The sequence below is a fragment of the Ursus arctos genome, unplaced genomic scaffold (genome assembly GCF_023065955.2).
Source record: "Ursus arctos isolate Adak ecotype North America unplaced genomic scaffold, UrsArc2.0 scaffold_22, whole genome shotgun sequence".
In the NCBI taxonomy this organism is placed as follows: domain Eukaryota; kingdom Metazoa; phylum Chordata; class Mammalia; order Carnivora; family Ursidae; genus Ursus; species Ursus arctos.
The window spans coordinates 19,699,572-19,719,717 of record NW_026622897.1 but is presented as its reverse complement, the minus strand read 5'-3'; the positions used below and the strand labels follow the sequence as shown (position 1 = coordinate 19,719,717).

General features: G+C 37.1%; 1 protein-coding gene across 15 annotated transcripts in view; it reads right to left on the bottom strand.

Moving 5' to 3' along the window:
* The window catches only part of CCDC15 (coiled-coil domain containing 15), an 84,491-nt gene that overhangs the window by 40,472 nt on the left and 23,873 nt on the right, over nucleotides 1-20,146 (bottom strand). For 14 of the 15 annotated variants that reach the window (XM_057316646.1, XM_057316650.1, XM_057316652.1 and 11 more), the window contains 2 exons: nucleotides 14,099-14,191; nucleotides 12,618-12,721 (listed from right to left, as the gene is read on the bottom strand). In XM_057316646.1, the coding sequence (XP_057172629.1) occupies nucleotides 12,618-12,721; nucleotides 14,099-14,191 (197 nt within the window). Of the gene's footprint in view, nucleotides 1-8,447; nucleotides 10,164-12,617; nucleotides 12,722-14,098; nucleotides 14,192-20,146 lie in introns of those variants that run through there. The other variant, XM_057316658.1, reaches the window with a different exon arrangement.

Here is a 20,146-nt window from a genome sequence, read left to right as displayed (position 1 = left end):
CAGTTATATGAACTGAACTAAATTTCTGTTCTTTTGCTTGATGAGTTGGTAAAACGCTTATATATGGGCACTACGGAGCTGAAAGAATTTTTGATGCAGATCAGATCATAATTATGGCTAAATGACTAGGTTATAGTAAGACAAATTTGGCCTAGATATAAGAATGAACTTCCTGAGAGCCAATGTCCTTAGATTCTGAAATTGTTATCCAGGGAGATTACATAATTATAGTCCTAATGAACATTAAGAATAGAAAAGATCCTTGAAATATTTAAATAGAAACCTACCTAAAGTTACCCTAGACAACTTCATGAAGATTTTTCCAAGCCTCTTCTACCCCAATCTAAAACACATACACACACTTTTTCATTGCAGCTGTTTTTGTCAAGTTGTTTTTAAGACAACAGTATTATACGGGCGCCTGGGTGGCACAGCGGTTAAGCGTCTGCCTTCGGCTCAGGGCGTGATCCCGGCGTTATGGGATCGAGCCCCACGTCAGGCTCCTCCACTGTGAGCCTGCTTCTTCCTCTCCCACTCCCCCTGCTTGTGTTCCCTCTCTCGCTGGCTGTCTCTATCTCTGTCAAATAAATAAATAAAATCTTTAAAAAAAAAAAATAAGACAACAGTATTATATCTCAAGGGGAGAAAAAGCACGTGAGAATAAAAACATACTAAAGCAACTATTAAACACCTCAAAGGAAACCATTCTTGCAAGTGGACTGCCACATAAAAATTTCAGAAGTCCTTGTACTCTCTACTACAAAATAAACAGGATATGCACCAGCAAGGGGCTCCTGCAGATATTGCTTAGGCTCTCAAAGTCAAATACACTAACGATAAAAAAATTTGAAAGGGTGCCTGGGTGGCTCAGTCGTTAAGTGTCTGCCTTCAGCTCAGGTCATGATCCCAGGGTCCTGGGATCGAGTTCCGCATCAGGCTCCCTGCTTGGCGGGAAGCCTGCTTCTCCCTCTCCCACTCCCCCTGCTTGTGTTCCCTCTCTCGCTGTCTCTGTCAAATAAATACATAAAATCTTTAAAAAAAATTTTTTTGAAAAATTAAGAAACACACAAAGAACAGAAAAAAATTATTTCCAGCATCCAAAGATAATTCTTAAAACACCTTGGGATATTTCAGTCATTTTTTTCATCATCATTGGTATTGCAAAAAGCTTTGTTTCCATTAGGTCCGTGGCTTGGGAAAAGTTCAGGGGTGTTTAAGAAGCTGTCCTGGGGCAGGAGGCAGAGGCTTAGGCAGAAGTTCCAAGGGCAAGGGCATGCAAGAGTGCCCCTCAAAGGTCATTGGACTACTATTTCACTTGGAATTTTACATTTCTGTTCATGAGAGAAATCAGTCTGTAATGCTCCTTTCTTGTAACGTCCTTGTCAGACTGATATTAAGATTATGCTGGCCTCTACAATTATTTGGGATGAATTCTTTTTCCCATTGTCTAGAGTAGTTTACATAAAACTTGGTATTGTTTTTTTCCCTTAAATATTTGGCAAGGATCCCCCAGTGAAGACATCTGAGCCTAGATCTGACCATAAATTTTTCTTTTTGGTAAGATTTTTAATAACTAACTGATTTACTTTGGGGGCACTTCAGCTGGTTGAGCATCTGACTCTTGATTTGGGCCCAGGTCATGATCTCAGGGTCATTGGATTGAGCCCTACATTGGGCTTTGTGCTCAGCACAGAGTCTCCTTGGGATTTTCTCTCCCTCTCCCTCTGTCCCTCCCCCTGAATGTGTGCCCTCTCTCTCTCAAATAAATAAATATCTTTAAAAAAAAATAACTGATTTACTTCCTTTAAGTGATATGGGATGAGTCAGCTTTCTATTTATTCTTGCATCCACATTTTTTTAAAGGAGCTTTGTCTATTTCATCAAAATGATCAAATTTTTTTTTAGCATGGAATTGTTCCTATGTCCTCTTATCATCATTTAATGTCTCTAAGGCTCTGTAGTAGTGACTCCCTCTTCATTCCTAATATTGGTTTTCTCTCTTTTCTTTTTCACTGATTTGTTAAAGTGGTATATCCCTGGCAAAACTAAATTTTCAAAGAACCAGTTTTTGGCTTTGTTGATTTTCTCCATTGTATATTTGTTTTCTATTTCACTGATTTCTGCTCTTTATGACTTCTTTCCTCTTCTTGATTTGCTATTTTTTCCTAACTTCTTAAAGATGGAAAGTTAAACATTGATTTTTAGCCCTTTTACTTTATCTGATAATTGCAATTAAGGCTCTAACATTTCTTCTAAGCACTATTTTAGCTGTATCTGACAAGTTTTGATATGTTTTATCTTCATTATTATTCTCTTCAAAGCATTTCCTAATAATTTCCATCGCAATTTTATCTTTGACTCAGAACTCTTTTCAAATGTACTGCTCATTGATTTCTAGCTTAACATCACTATAATCAGAGAGCATATTCTGAAAAATAACCCAGGATACAATCAATATTGATAAATGTGCCATTGACACATAAAAAGAATATATTCTATCACTGTTCAGTGTTTTATAAATGTTTTCATTTTCCTTGAGGAAATATCTATCAGTAAAAGGCCTGTGTTATAAGGTAAATGTATGTTTCACTATATAAAATACTAGTTTTCCAAAGTGGTTATGCTTTTTTCCACTTTCACTACCAATGTATCAGTTATAACTCATCTATATCCTTGCCAACATCTGGTACTGTTAAGTTCATTGTCATCGTCTTCTTTTTTAAGCTATTCCAATGCATATGAAGTGGTATCTCATTGTGTTTCTACTGAGTTCCTATTTTAAGATTATATTTGTCAACCCCTGACTTTCTATTTTATTCTATTTTATAGATTCAGTTCTCTGGTGAAATCCTCCACATCTTCATCTATTTTCTTCATCTTTTCCTCTATTTACCTGTTTTATTAAAGTCCTTGTCTGCTAATACCAATATCTGTATCATCTGTAAGTCTGCTCCTGTTGTCTCTTTTCCTCTTGGCTTTTGGTCATCTGATCCTACCTCTTGACATGCCTAGAAAATTCTGACTGAATGCTGAATGCTGTTTTAAAATAAATTTAGAGGTTCCAAGTAATGTTATCTGTGACCAGAAAAAGTTCACCCTTATCTCTGCTAGGTGGAGAATGCAGGGTTCATCACCTTAATCCAATCAGGCACTTAGCAGAATCAAGGCTGTTTTACAGTTTGGGTAAGGCTTATTCTATAGTTGGCTAGATCATTTTGTTAGTGTAGAACTCTCCATGTTCCTGTAGAACTCTTCAGCCTCTTTTTGACTGAAAGCCTGGTATATTCATTGGGTCCTACTCAGCCCCCACCACACCCTGGTGGGTCCTGAACTCTACATGTACAATAAGATTATAGAAAATTTCTCTATGCTTTCCAGAAGTTTTCAACTTAGACCCCTAGCTGCCTTTTTTTTTTTTTTAAGATTTATTTATTGATTTGAGAGAGAGCGAGAACGAGCAGGGGGGAGGAACAGAGGGAGAGGGAGAAGCAGACTCCCCGCTGAGCAGAGAGCCCAACATGGGGCTCAATCCCAGGACCCCAGGATCATGACCGGAGCCAAAGGCAGATGCTTAATTGACTGAGCCACCCAGGTGCCCCACCTTTAGCCTTCTTTACTGCACAAATTTAGACATTGGTAAATGTCTTGAGGAGAAAATTAATCAAGTGTTTGAGATCCCCTCAAAGTCTCCAATTTTGTTAATTCAGTGCCTGAAGACCAACAAAAGCTCCTCTTAATTATCTGTCCCCCAGAAGTACTTCTATGCTTGGTCCCAATTCATGTTGAAACAAATATTGAAAATTCCTAAAGAAATCTTTAGTCCTCACTGCTGCCAGAACTCTAGTTCCTTATTTCCAAATGTGTATGTCAGCCCTCCTTTAATGTTCCACAGGCTTCTCCCACTCAATGTCCTAAATTGAACTTGCTAGCTTTCTGTCAAATCTAGTTCTGCTTTGGGCATTACCTACCTATGTTAATGGTACTACCATTCATTTAGCTACCCAAGAACAAAGTTAGAAACTACCCTTGACAGGGGCGCCTGGGTGGCTCAGTCGTTAAACGTCTGCCTTGGGCTCAGGGCGTGATCCTGGTGTTATGGGATCGAGTCCCACATCGGGCTCCTCCGCTATGAGCCTGCTTCTTCCTCTCCCACTCCCCCTGCTTGTGTTCCCTCTCTCGCTGGCTGTCTCTATCTCTGTCAAATAAATAAATAAAATCTTAAAAAAAAAAAAAAAGAAACTACCCTTGACAACACCAAACCCAACTGGTCATTGAGTCCTATGGATTCTATTTCTTAAGTTTTATTAAATATGTGAATCTCTGTTCCCAATGTCCCCCATCATCTCCTACCTCAGCTACTAAAATAACTTACTAACTAGACTCTTTGCCTTAGCTTTCTGTCCTCTCCAGACCATTCTGTACTGTGGTCAGAATGATCTTTCTAAAATACAAATCTGACAAGACTTATGCCTTAAAATCTTTCAATAGCCTTTTGATAGCCCCTCTGCCACTTCACTTCCACCAATTTAGTCACCCCAAGTCTTCACACTGTTTCCCACACATATGTTATACTTTCCTACTACGTTCCATGACCATCTAGCAAATTCCAATTCCTGATTCAAGACCCCGCTTAAGTACTAACCCATCTACATATAAAGCCTTTCTTGACCTCCTTAGACTATCCCTAACTGGGGATGTACTGTATGGTGACTAATATAACAAAATAAAAATTATTAAAAAAAAAAAGACTATCCCTGCCTTACTTCTCATATAACATTATAATTACTATTTTCATCTCCATTTGTCTGGCCTCCCTTGGTTCTCATCCTATTTACCATCATCATGGTCATCCTATTTACCACCATCATCATCACCATCATTATCATCATGGTCATAATAGGTACTATTTACCACGATTTTATTCAATGCCAAATACAATGTTAAGTATTTTACATATATTTCTCGATTTAATTCTATCAACAACCTAGGAGACAGGGATTATAATCTTCATTTTATAATTAAAAATATTGAATCTCAGAGGTAAAGAAATAGGCTGAAGGTTACACAGCTAATAAGTTGCAAATTCAAACCTAAGACTATTTGATTCCAAGCCTGTGCTATGAACCACTACTACCCTGCCACATATTCACATTTAATATTCTCAGCATATAATGCAGTACCTGGCATGTGCCAGATTCTCAATAAATGTTTGTTGAAAAATACCAAATGAAATAATATACGAAAGCCCTTCTAAATTATAAAACTCTGCGTGAATACCATTATTTGCTTTCACTCTCAGTTTATGTTGATTTTTCTACTTCACCATCCTTATCTGCTTCCCCAGTAAACACATATTTATCCATCTAGGCCCAACGGAAATGTAATAATTTCTCTAACTTTCCAGATGGAATCAGTAATCCCTTTTCTGTCTTCTCCAGGATTCTGTACCTACTTCTTCTATTGTAATAATTATACTACTTACTTGCACACAATTATTCCCCCATCCACCTTGGATTATGAATTCCTCAAGAAAAGGAACCACATTTTATTTATCTTTGTAATGCCTATGTCTAGGACAGTCCCATGATATGAAAGTGCCAGATTTATGTTTGCTGAGCAAATGCAGAATCACTCTCAAATGTGGATAAGTGAAGTCCTTGCTTTGGAACCCAACCCCCCCCCCAGCTTTATTGAGAGATAACTGACAAAAATATTGTGTAACTTTAAGATGTATAATATATATCAATGATTTCTTATATATATAGTATGGACTGATTACCATGATATTAGTTAACACTTTTATTACTTCACAGTTACCTTTTGTTTGTGTGTGTGATGAGAACATTTAAAATCTACTCTCCTAGCAAATTTCAAGTACTGTAATGACAGTCACCACACTGTACATTATTAGATCCCCAGAGCTCCTTTATCTTATAACTGAAATTTTGCAGCCTTTCACCAACATCTCATTTCCCCCACGCTCCACCCCCACCCCCCGGTCCTGGCAAATGCCAATCTATCTCTATTTCTATGAGTTCATTTTTTTAGACTTCCCATATAAGTAAGGTCATAAAGTACTTCTTTCTCTGATTTATTTTACTTAAGCATAATACCTCAATGTACTTTCATGTCAGAAATGGCAGGATTTCCCTTTTTCATGGCTAAATAATATCCTATTATATATGTACCACATTTTCTTTATCCATTCATCTGATGACGGACACTTAAGTTGTTTCCATGTCCTAGCTATTGTGAATAATGCTGCAATGAACATGGGGGTGCAAATACCTCTGTGAGATAGTGATTTCATTTCCTTCACATATATACTGAGAAGTGGGATTGTTGGATCATACAGTTCTATTTTTAATTTTTAAGGAATCTCCACACTGTTTTCCACAGTAATGCACTAATTTACATTCCCACCAATAGTGTACAAGTTTCCCATTTCTCCACATCCTTGCCAGCACTTATCTCTTTTCATATAACAGCCATTTGAAAGGTATGAGGTGATATCTCATTATGGTTTTGATTTGCATTCCCCTGTTGATTAGTGATGTTGAGCGAGCACCTTTTCATGCACCTATTGATCACTTGTATGTCTTCTTGGAAAAATGTCTATTTAGGTCCTCTGACCATTTTTTAAATTGGGTTGTTTGAGGTTTTCTTTCTATTGAATTGTGTAAGTTCCTCATATATTCACCTTATCAGGTATATACTTTTGAAATATTTCTCCCATTCCACAGGTTGCCTTTTCATTTTGTTGACTGTCTCCTTCGCTGTGCTGAGTGAAGTCTTTTAGTTTGAACAGTCCCACTTGATTCTTTTTGCTTGTTGTTTGTACTTATGATGTCATATTCAAAAATCATTGTCAAGGCCAATGTCAAGGAGCTTACTCCTATGTTTTCTTCTAGGAGTTTTATAGTTTCAGGTCTTATGTTCAAGTCTTTAATCCATTTTGAGTAGATTTTTGATGGAGTAAGTTAGGGGGCCACTTTCATTCTTTTGCATGTGGATATCCAATTTTCCCAACACTATTTATCGAAGAGACTATCCTTTCCCCATCGTATATTCTTGACCGCTTTGATGTCAATTAACTGATTTGTTTCCAGGCTTTTTATTCTGTCCCATTGATCTATGTATCTGTTGTATATGTTACAACCATACTGTTTTGATTACTATAGCTTTGTAATATAGCTTGAAAGCAGGAAGTGTGATGCTTCCAGTTTTGTTCTACTTTCTCAAGATTTCCGTCACAGGGGCGCCTGGGTGGCTCAGTCGCTTGAGGAGATTTCCACTAAGGTCTTGGGATCCAGCACTGCTTTGGGAGGTCCACACTCAGTGGGGAGTCTGCTGGAGATTCTTTCTCTCCTTCCGCCCCTCCCCCCAATGTGCATGCAGGTACACGCAGGTGTGCATGCGCTCTCTCTCAAACAAATCAATAAATCTTAAAAAAAAAAAAAAGATTTCTTTCACTATTCAGGGTCTTTTGTGGTTCCACACAGATTTTAGAATTTAGTATTGCTTTTTCTATTTCTGCTTTAGAACTTTGACAGGAACTGCATTAACTGTATATTGTTTTAGATAGTATGAATCTTAACAATATTAATTCTTCCAATTTATGAGCTTGGAATATCTTTCCATTTATTTGTGTCATCTTCAATTTCTTTCATCAATATGAAAATATTCACTTCCTTGGTTAAATTTTTTCCTAAGTATTTTATTCTTTTTGATGTTATTGTAAACAGGATTATTTTCTTAATTTATCTTTCTGATAGTTCACTGTTAGTATATAGAAACGCAACTGATTTTTGTAAACTGATTTTGTATCCTGAAAAATACAGGAATTAAATTACTGAATTCATTTATTAGTTCTAACAAGTTTTTGGCAGAGTCTTTGGGGTTTTCCATATATAATATCATGTCTTCCGCAAATAGTTACAGTTTGATTATTCCTTTCCAATTTGGATGCCTTTTATTTCTTTTTCTTGCCTAAATGCTCTGGCTAGGACTTCTTTTTTTTTTTTTTTTTTTTTTTTTTTTTTTTTTTTTAAAGATTTTATTTATTTATTTGACAGAGATAGAGACAGCCAGCGAGAGAGGGAACACAAGCAGGGGGAGTGGGAGAGGAAGAAGCAGGCTCATAGCAGAGGAGCCTGATGTGGGACTCGATCCCGGAACGCCGGGATCACGCCCTGAGCCGAAGGCAGGCGCTTTAACCGCTGTGCCACCCAGGCGCCCCTCTGGCTAGGACTTCTGGTAATAAGTTGAATGTTAGTGGGGAGAGTGGGCATCCTTGTCTTGTTCCTGATCTTAAAGGAAAAGATCTCAGCTTTCCTCCTCCTCCTTCCTCTCCCCCTTCCCCTCTCCCTCCTCCCCCTCCCCCTCCTCCTCCTCCTTCTTCTTCTTCATCTTATTTTTTAAAGATTTACTTATTTATTTGAGAGAGAGTGAGAGCACACTTGTGAGCAGGTGGAGGGGCAAAGGAAGAGAATCTTCAAGCAGACTCCCCACTGAGCACAGGGCCCTACAGGGGCTCGATCTCAGGAGCCATGAGATCATGACCTGAGATGAAACCAAGAGTCGGACACTTATCCGACTGAGCCACCCAGGCAACCCATGATTTCAGCTTTTCACTATGGAGTATGATAGCTGTAGGCTTGTCATGTAGGCATTTATTATGTTGAGGTACATTCCCTCTGTATCAGTTTGAGAGTTTTTATCACAAATGGATATTGAATTTTGTCAAATGCTTTTTCTGCATCTATTAAGATGACAATATGATTTTTATCTTTCATTTTGTTAATGCAGTGTAACATACTGATTGATCTGTGGTAGCTGAACCTTCCTTGCATCCTTGGAATAAATCCCACTTGATCCTGGTATACGATCCTTTTAATGTACTGTTGAATTCAGTTAGTTAGTAATTTTTTGTTGAGACTTTTTACATCAATGTTCTGGGATACTGGCCTGTAATTTTCTTTTCCTGTAGTGACCTTGTCTGGTTTTGATATCAGGGAAGACCTTATAAGGAGTTGGAAAGTGTTCCCTCCTCTTCAGTTTTTTGGAAGAGTTTGAGAGGACTGGTGTTAATTCTTCCTTAAATGTTTAGTAGGATTCACCAGTGAAGCCCGGTCCAGGACCTTTGTTTCTTGGGAAGTTTTTGATTACCGACTCAATCTCCTTACTTGCAATTGGTCTGTTTAGATTTTCTATTTCTTCACATTTCAGTCTGGAGAGGTTACATGTTTCTAGAAATTGATCCATTTTTTTCTAGGTTGCCCAATTTGTTGGCATATTATTGTTCACAGTAGTCTCTTATGACCCTTTATGTTTCTGCAGTATCAGCTGTAATGTCTCCTCTTTTGTTTATAATTTTATTTATTTGAGTTCTCTTTTTTTCTCTTGGTTAATCTAGCTAAGCATTTCAGTTCTGTTTATCTTTTCAAAAACCAACTCTTAGTATCATTGATCTTTTCTGTTTTTTTCCTATTCTCTATTTCTGCTCTAATCTTTATTATTTCCTTCCTTCTGGCTAACTTTGGGCTTAGTTTGCTCATCTTTTTCTAGTTCCTTAAGTTGTAAGATTAGGTTGTTTATTTGAGATCTTTTTTCTTTGAAGGCATCTTGTAGCTGTAAACTTTCCTCTTAGAGCTGCTTGTGCTGTATACCATACATTTTAGTATGCTGTGTTTCCATTTTTGTTGTCTAAACATTTTATTTCTCCTTTGATTTCTTCTTTGAGCCTTTGGTTGTTCACACGTGTGCTACTTGATTTTCAAGTATTTTTGAATTTTCCAATTTTCCTCGTTACTGATTTCTACTTTCATACCAATGTGTTTGGAAAAGATACCTGATATAATTTCAATCTTCTTGAATTTGTTAAGACTTGTGTTGTGGCCTATGTGGCATATGATCTATCTTGAAGAATGTCCTGTATATTCTTGAGAAGAATGTGTGTTCTGCTGTTGTTAGACAGATTGCTCTGTATATGTCTGTTAGGTCCATTTGGTCTTTAGGGTTGTTCAAAACCAATGTTTCCTTATTAATTTTCTATCCATTGTTTAAAGGAGGATACTAAAGCTTCTACTATTATTGCACTGCTGTTTATTTCTCCTTTCGGTTCTGTTAGTATTTGCTTCATGGTTAGGTACTCTGTACATGTGCTGCCAAAGCAAAGACTATGTTTAGATACTCTGATGCTGGGTGTATAAATATCTATAATTGTTACATCCTTGATGAATTTACCCCTTTATCATTATGTAATGACCTTCTCTGTCTATTGTGACCCTTTCAACTTAAAATCTATTTTGTCTGATATAAGGATAGACACCCCCACTCTATTTTGGTGCTCGTTTGCATGGAGTATCTTTTTCTATCCCTTCACTTTCAGCCTATATATGTCCTTAAAGCAAAAGTGAGTCTCTCATAGGCATCATTTCTCTTTTAAGACAGTGTGGTTTTGGAAAAAGAATTAACAAATAGGTCAGTGGAACAGAACAGAGAGCCCAGAAATAGACCTGCATAAATATAGTTAACTGATCTCTGACAAAGGAGCAAAAGCAATACAATGGAGCAGAGATAGTCTTTTCAACAAATGGGGTAGGAACAACTGTGCAGAAAAATGAATCCAGACACAGACCTTACACCCCTTAGAAAAATTAACTTAAAATGGATCATCGAGCTAAATGTAAAACACGAAATGATAAAGCTCTTAGAAGATAACACAAAAGAAAATCTAGGTGAGGGGCACCTGGGTGGCTCAGTCGGTTAAGCGCCTGCCTTCAGCTCAGGTTATGATCCCAGGGTCCTGGGATCCAGCCGCGTCGGGCTCCCTGCTCAGTGGGGAACCTGCTTGTCCCTCTCCCTCTGCCCCTCCAAACTCCCCCACCCCCTGCTCATGCTCTCTGTCTCATGCTCTCTCTCAAATAAATAAATAGAATCTTAAAAAAAAAAAAAAAGAAAATCTAGGTGACTTTGAGTATGGCAATAATTTTTTAGATACAATACCTAAGGCATGATACATAAAAAAATAACTGCACGCTGGACTTCATTAAAATTAAAATCTTCTGCTCTCCAAAAGATAGTGTCAAAAGAATGAGAATTAAACCCACAAATGAGGGAAAATATTTTTATCAAATAAAACATTTGATAATATTTTTATCAAATAAAAAAAATTTGATAAAGGACTATTATCCAAAACTACAAAGAACTCTTAAAATTCAAGAATAGGAAAACAGGGGCGCCTGGGTGGCACAGCGGTTAAATGCCTGCCTTCGGCTCAGGGCGTGATCCCGGCGTTATGGGATCGAGCCCCACATCAGGCTCTTCCGCTATGAGCCTGCTTCTTCCTCTGCCACTCCCCCTGCTTGTGTTCCCTCTCTCGCTGGCTGTCTCTATCTCTGTCAAACAAATAAATAAAATCTTTAAAAAAAAAAAAAAAAAGAATAGGAAAACAAATAACCCAATTAAAAAATGAGCCAACGACCTAAACAGACACCTCACCAAAGAAAACGTACAAATGGCTAATAAGCATATGAAAAGATGCTCCACATCATACATCATGAAGGAATTGCACATTAAAACAACAACGAGATACTACTACACAACTGTTAGAATGGCCGAAATCCAAAACACTGACAACACCAAATGCTGGAGAAGATCTGGAGCAACAGGAACTTTTGTTCATCGCTGACAAAAATGCAAAATGGTACAGCCACTTTAGAATAAAGTTTGGTGGTTTCTTTCAAAAGTAAACATACTCTTACCATACGATCTAGCAAACACACTACTTGGCAGTTACCCAAATGAGGTGAAAACATACACCCACATGAATCTTGCACATGGATATTTAAAGCAGCTTTATTTATAACTGCCATATCTTTGAAGAAACCAAGATTCCTTCAGAAGGTGGATGGATAAACAAAACTGTGGTACAACCAGACAATAGAATATTACTCAGCACTAAAAAGAAATGAGCTGTCAAGCCATAAAAAGGTATTAGAGGAAACTTAAATGCATATTACTAAGTGGAAGACAGACAATTTGAGAAGGCTACATATTGTATACCAACTATATGACATTCTGGAAATGGCAAAACAATGGAGACAATAAAAAGATCAATAGCTGCCATGGGCTGGGAGGAGAGAAAGATGAATAGGTAGAGCATGAAGCATTTTTAGGGCAGTAAAACTATTCTGTATGATATTATATTATGTGGATACAAGCCATTATCCATTTGTCAAAATCTACAAGAATATATAACACCAAGAGTGCATCCCAAAGTAAAATACGGATTATACTGTGTGAATGGAAGTTCATCAGATGTAATAACTATACTACTGTGATGCAGGATGTTGAGTGTGGAGGAGGCAGTCCATGTATACCACAAGGGGGTCAATAAAACTCTGTACTTTCTGCTTCATTTTGCTGTAATCCTACAACTGTTCAAAAAAAAAAAAGTCTATTAAAAAAACATAGCTCTTAACTACCTTTCATACTTCTATCCAGATAAAAAACGGTTGTTTCCACTATGGATCAGAAGGCAAAACCACTGCCTGATTATTTCTAAAACTTAGCTTTCAAAATCATCTTAACTTGTAATGGATCAAAGAACTTACTTTTCAACTTTCTTCTGATGTTCTTTTTGCCTTTGTTGTTCTTTTACTTGTTCTCTTTCAATATCCATGAAAAGCCGTCTATATCTCAGGTATTGTTTTTGACGCTAAAGGAAAGAAGTTAAAATTGTTAAGATTCTGCTCTCAGAGGACTTTCCAAAGAAGGAAAATATCCTTGTGCTATAGATATGCCAGATGATACAAAAGTCACATGGAATTAAGTCCTTAATTTCCTTCTATTTTAGGGTGACCTAGGATAATATCACAAACAGCAAGAGCTTCTCATTCTCAAGCACATGGCTCTTAGATATTACAGGCAAATAAGAGAAAGAAGTACTAATTTAGTTTGCCCTTAGTATAACCCTTTGTCAACAGCACTTGATGAAATGACTATATTTGATATGATAAAATATAATACTACATTTACTCTGTGTTCCTAAGTAACAAGTACCATAGAAGCAGGGCCAAAGAAAGAATGTGAGAGGTATTTTATAAAAGAACAATAGTCACTTTAAATTTTCAAAATTAAAACCACATCACAAAAGTATACTCTAAGCCTAGCCTCATATGGTAAGAAAGAGGGAAGAAGGACTGAGGAATATCTGAGCACAATACTTTCAAAGGGAACAAGTATAGGGGCGCCTGAGTGGCTCAGGCGGTTAAGCGTCCAACTCAATTTCAGCTCACGTCATGATCTCAGGGTTGTAAGATCGAGGGCCATGTTGGGCTCATGCTGGGCATGAGCCTGCTTGGGATTCTCTCTCTCCTTCTCCCTCTGTCCCCCTCTCCCCTCGCAAAAAGGGAACAAGTATAATAAAAGCAAGTGCTATTGCCCTGTGGGTTACATAGTCTCTGGGTTTATATATTCTCCTTAAAGAATTATTTTATTTATATAAGCTCCTTAAAGGGCACTAGTGTACACATAGACATGTTTTTGCCCTTTGAGTAGCTTATGTCCTTTCGGTAAAAATTATTAAAATTCTAATAGCTGGTCCTTAATATTGAGGCCATCACAAGCATCAGTGGCGCTTTTTTAAAAACACAGATGCCCCAAACCTACCTTTTCATATACTGATCAGTATATCTGTTTGGGTCCAGGCATTTGTATTTTGAAAAAAGCCCTACATCTGATTCTGGCACATGGGCAATGTTAAAAACTGTTGGTTTAAACCAACTTGAGATTGAGAAGGGAAAAAAAGAAGTCCTAAGTTAAAACCCTTCCTTTAAGTTATTGTGACAAATACCCACTAATGGGAAAAATTCACCAGGATCAGATCTCTGATTTCCCATCAAGGTATCCTAAATCTTAGAAGCTTGGGAGAAAAGTTCAACACATTATAATGACTCAAGTAACTTCTCTGCCTTTATCCATGGAATTTGTAGTATTGGCTCTTACTGTGTAAGAACACAGTAAATCGTTCCCAATTTCACATACGCTATTATAGTAGAAACACTGTTGTCCAAAAGCAATTATCATTACATACCTCTTTTTTGTCTTCTTCCTGATCTACTCCAGACTGAAGCATCAGTGGAGTTTGGAATTCAGTGTTCAATCTTGATTGATAAGCATCATAAACCTGTTAGAAGTCCAGTCACACAAAGTGACAAAATTGCCAAAAGCTAGCCCTGTATGTGCTTTTGATATTTTCATCTATTGTTTCTTTTCTCCTGCAGCCTTAACCTCAACTGGATAAAAACAAACAAATAAAAAATCAATAAAATAAAATAAACTTAAAAAGAACAAAAGAAGCAGATTCAGAAGGAATAAACTAAACAAAAAATAATAAACCAAAGAAAATGACTCAAGTCAAAAACACGGATGAATTAATAAATCAAAATGTTCAGAATGGAAGTTCTAAAGTGGTCACTTGAAATCACTCTGAGTATGCTTAGGACTGAATCCAGGATATAAAGCCAGATCCCTTATTATCTCAAATCTGTAATCATTTTCAATTTATACAACTCTTTTGGTGGGTGTGAGCCCAAATAAGAACCCAAAAATATCATAACATCAACTGACATGGAAGGAAGGAAACTGGAGCTAATTTCCCCCCATATTACTAGAAAAGCCTTATGACATACCTTGATATACCTACTTTGTTATGGGTCAAATTACGATCTCTAACTTTTAGAATGAAAGCTTAGTATTACTTTTTTCTAGCTTAAAAGTTACATATCTTTTAGCAAAGTTGCAGGATATAAGATCAGTATACAAAAATCAATTGTATTTCTTTATACTTGTAATGAACAGTCTGAAAATGAAATTAATGGAAAAATCCATTTAAAATACCATAAAAATTACTTAAAATTAACAAAGTGTAAATTTTATCCTCTGAAACCTACAAAACTTTGTTGGAAGAAATTAAAGAAGGTCTAAATGAATGAAAAGACATCTCCATTTCATGGATTGGAAGACTTAATTGATAAGATGGCAGTACTCTCCAAATTGATCAACAGATTTAATGCAACCTCCATCAAAATTTCAGATGACTTCTTTGTAGAAGTTGACAGGGTGATCATTCAATTCAAATGCAAGGGACCCAGAACAGCTAAGATGGTTTTGAAACAGAAGAACATAGTTGGAGGAATCACTCTTCTCAATTTCCAAACTTATTACAAAGCTACAGTAATCAAGATAGTGTGGTACTGGCATAAGAACAGACTTAAAGGAGGGCACGTATTGCATGGTGCACTGGGTGTTATACGCAAGTAATGAATCATGGAACTTTACATCAAAAACTAGGGATGTACTGTATGGTGACTAACATAATAAAAAAATATTATTAAAAAAAGAACAGACTTAAAAAAAAAGAATAGGCTTATAGATCGATGGAACAGAACTGACAGTTCAGAAACAAACCATTATATTTACAATCAACTGATTTTTGGCAAGAATGCTCAATGGGTAAGAAGAGTCATTTCAACAAATGATGTTAGGACCACTGGATATCCACATGCAAAAGAATGAAGTTTGATTCCTACCTTAATACCACATATAAAAATTAACTCAAAATGGATCACAGACCTAAATGCAAGAGATATAAAATTCTTAGAGGAACACGTAAGAGTGAATCTTCATGATCCTGGGATAGGTGGTTTCTTTTTTTTTTTTAATGTTTTTTTATTATATTATGTTAGTCACCATACAGTACATCCCTGGTTTCTGATGTAAAGTTCGATGATTCATTAGTTGCATATAACACCCAGTGCACCATGCAATACGTGCCCTCCTTACTACCCATCACCAGTCTATCCCATTCCCCCACCCCCCTCCCCTCTGAAGCCCTCAGTTTGTTTCTCATAGTCCATAGTCTCTCATGCTTCATTCCCCCTTCTGGTGGTTTCTTAGATATGACACCAAAAGCACAATCCACAAAAGAAAAAATAACTACCTTAGACTTCTTCAAAGCTAAAAACTTTTGTGGTACAAAGGAAACCATCAAGAAAACAAAAAGACAGTCTACAAAATGAGAGAAAACATTTGTAAATCATGTAACTAATAAGGGACTTTTATGAAGACTATATTAAGAATTCGCAAACTCAGGGGCGCCTGGGTGGTACAGCGGTTGGGCGTCTGCCTTCAGCTCAGGGCGTGATCCCGGCGATCTGGGATCGAGCCCCACATCAGGCTCTTCCGCTATGAGCCTGCTTCTTCCTCTCCCACTCCCCCTGCTTGTGTTCCCTCTCTCGCTGGCTGTCTCTATCTCTGTCGAATAAATAAAGAAAATCTTAAAAAAAAAAAAAAAAAGAATTTGCAAACTCAATAATCAAAAGACAAATAACTCAATTACAAATTGGGCAGATATTCTAATAAGCAGTTTTCCAAAGAATACAAATAGCCAATGAGCACATGAAAAGATGCTTACCATTAACCATCAGGAAAATATAAATCAAAACCACAATGAGATACCACTTCACACCCATTAATATAGCTATAATTAAAAAGACATTTAGTGCTAGTGAGGATGTGAAGAAATTAGAACCCTCAGACACTATTGGAAGGAATGAAAGATATGTGGCCGCTTTGGAAAACAGTTTGGCAGTTCCTCAAAAGGTTAAGTATAGAGTCACCATATTCCCAGCAATTCCACTCCTTGGTATACTCAAGAGAAATGAAAACACATATCCAGAGAAAAACTTGTATGCAAATATTCATAGCAACATTATTCATAATAGCCAAGAAGTAGAAATGATCCAAACGTCCATCAACTGATGAATGGATAAATGTGCTATATGCATAAAATGGAATGTTATTTAATGATACGAATAAAAGCACTGCTATACACTACAAGGTCAACAAACTTTGAAGACATTATGCTAAATGAAAAAAGCCAGTCACAAAAGGCCACATATTCCATGATTCCCATTTATATGAAATGTCCAGAACAGGCAAATCTATAGACAGAGAAACTGGTTACTCGTTGCCTAGGATTGGGGGGGGGTGGTGTGGAGGAAAAAGGAATTGGCAGCTAACGGGTAAGGGCTTTTGCGGTATGACCAAAATGTTCTAAAATTTATTGTGGCAAACTTTACACAACCCTTTGAATAAACACTGCACTGTATACTTTAAATAAGTTAATTATATGGTATATAAATTACAGTCAATCCTCAATATTCCATACTCCTTATCTGTGAATTTGCCTATTCACAGAAATTTATTTGTAATCCCAAAATTAACACTTGTGATGCTTTTATGGACCTTTGCAGACATGCGTAGAACTGTGACAAATTTGAGTCACCAGATATGCATGTTGCCAGCTGAGTGATGCTCTGCTCTTTTTGTTTCAGCCTTCAAACTGTAAACAAGTATTCTTTTCAAGGTCTATTTAGTGCCACAGTTTTTGCATTTTTGTGCTTTTTATTGGTGATTTCACTATTTAAAATGGCTCCCAGAGCACCTGGGTGGCTCAGTCGGTTGAGCGTCTAACTCTTGATTTTGGCTCAGGACATGATCTCAGGGTCCTGGGATCGAGCCCCAGATCTCGTCGGGCTCTGAGCTCAGGGGGAGTCTGCTTGAAAATTCCTCTCCCTCTCCCTCTGCCCTTTCCCTGGCTCGCTCTCTTACTCTCTCTCTCTCTCGAAAATAATCTTTTTTAAATAAATAAAAAACAGAATAAAATAAAATAAAATGGCTCCCAAGCACAGTGCTGTGAAATACTATCTAGTATTCCTAAGCATAAGAAGGCTTGATGTGCCTTATGGAGAAAATACACGTATGTGATAAGCTCATTCAGGAATAAGCTATAGTGTTACTGGCTCTGAGTCCATGTTAATAAATCAACATTATGTATTAAATAAGGTGTCTTTAAACAGAAATTCACATAAAACAGTCACGTATAGAACAGTGACCAAAACATTGTGATCAGAGGCTCACAAAAACTTAACTCTGTATCTCCCCTAGGAACAATGGTTTAGTATTCACCAACTCAAAGTTTGTGGCAACTTTATATAACTACTGTGAATAACGAGAATTGACTGTATACCTCATTATTTTAAAAATTATTTATTTGTTATAGATAAAATCTGAAAATGATACATAGCAGAGACCGATGGTAGTTATTCCTGGAATTTTGGGTTATTTTTTCTTTTTATTTGTGTTTACTTTTGCTACAATAAAAATGAAAACATTTTCTGCTTTCAAAAAAAGTAAGAAAAACCAGACTTTCAACACTGGGCAAGGAGTAAGCTCACTATGGACCTGTCTGTCTCACTGATTCTAACTAAAGATTCCAGGAAATGTGGCCTGTGGTATCTGGAGAGTGTAGGGGTTGGGTATCCTTAGAAGGAATGAGCTAGAAAAGTGGATTCCTTAAATCTGTGTATGAATTGACATATATCCCAAAATCACCCCTGAGTTGTGCATGCATGGAATGGACCTAAAAGAGTATAATGAAGGCTTTGAAAATTGAATTAACGTTCAAGCCACTGTTCACAGAAGGTGAGAAAGAACTTATAAACTTAACCAGGTTGATGGCCTGTTAGAACAAACAAACAAAAGATGCAACATGCTTCAGAGGATTTCAATAGAAGCCAGAGTCTCACAATATAATATTCAAACCTGGACCCAGAAGAAAGGATGGCAAGAGAATCCAGAATACAGTCCAAAGACAGATAACTCTTCTTCTGACATAGTAGGAATAGGTAAGAATGCCAAAAAAACAAATGGCTGAGGGAGTTATTGCACGATGGCTTCTCTTTTCTTCATGAAAGTGTGAGAGTATGGGGATGTAGCAAGAACTTTACAAAGTATTTAAGGTTTACTATTATTAGTGTGGGCCACAGGAGAGGGAGCTGACAAAGGGCAAGCAAGAAAAATCCTAAGCAGCACGGGGGACTGAGCAGCTGTGACTATAAACCCTAAGTATGACTGTGACCTAAATCTACACTATTAAAGTGTTTTTTCCAATAAGGCTGGATTATTTCAGGAGCCTAAAAGGAGAAAGGACTGATCCAGGGGACCAGGGCTTGTTTGGCAGAAGGATAAGAAGAAGAGGTTCTGACAACCAAGACAGCACCCTCCATCAAACAGTTAGCTCTGCCTCTTCTGTGCTCAGTTAATGCCTTATGCACCCTCTACCATTAATTATGTTGCTTCATAATTATCTGCTTATGCGTCAGTCTCTCTTCTTTAGACTGTCTGAAATTTGAGTTCTGTGTCTGATTCACAACTGTATCTTTGATATTTTGCACCTAAACAATGGCTAACACCTAACAAGGTGTTCAGTAAATGTTTGATTGCTTGACTAATTCAAAACATATTTAGCAAGAGACTATCAGGTACCAGGCACTGTACTAGACAGGCTGTCCATATGCTGGTAAACACATCAGGTATGGGACCTCTCCTCACAAAGCTTACAGACCAGTGGAAAACATGTTAAATAAGTAAATTATTACGAATTGTTTTGTGTACTGAGAAGGAAAAAGAATGCAAGAATAGAGAAAACAGAAGAGAGGAGACCTATTTTTGATAAGGTGGTCAGGACAGTCTTTTCCAAGGAGGTAACATTTAAGCTGAAACCTGAAGGATGAGAAGGGACCAGCTTTGTGAAGAAAAACAGAGAAGGATATCCAGGTAAAGGAGAAAACATATGCAACAGACCTGAGGTAGGAAAGAGCCCAGCATACTTCAGGATATGTAAGTGACAACGTAGAATAAAACATGACAGCGTCCCTTTAGGCCAACCTCATAGAGACAAACTAAAAATTACAAAAGAGCTACAGTGTGGTCCTGAAAACCTCAGCCCAAATCTTACTTTCTGTCTTTATGCTCCTTTTCTTCTGCTCTCTTAAAAGGGCCAAGAGGAAATGTCTCTTTATCTCTTTTATATATCCTAACAATACTGGTTGCCTGAAGGCTCTGTTGTTAAAATAACATAAAAATCACAAGATAGAAATTATCTAGACAGTGATAAGTTCTAGTGGGAATAAACTAGACTTCAGTTAACCCATGAAGGAATCTTTGGAGGCCAAATTATTGTAACCTTTTCTTGAAAAACTATAGATCTTAACTCAGTACATCGAAGCTTAGGCAA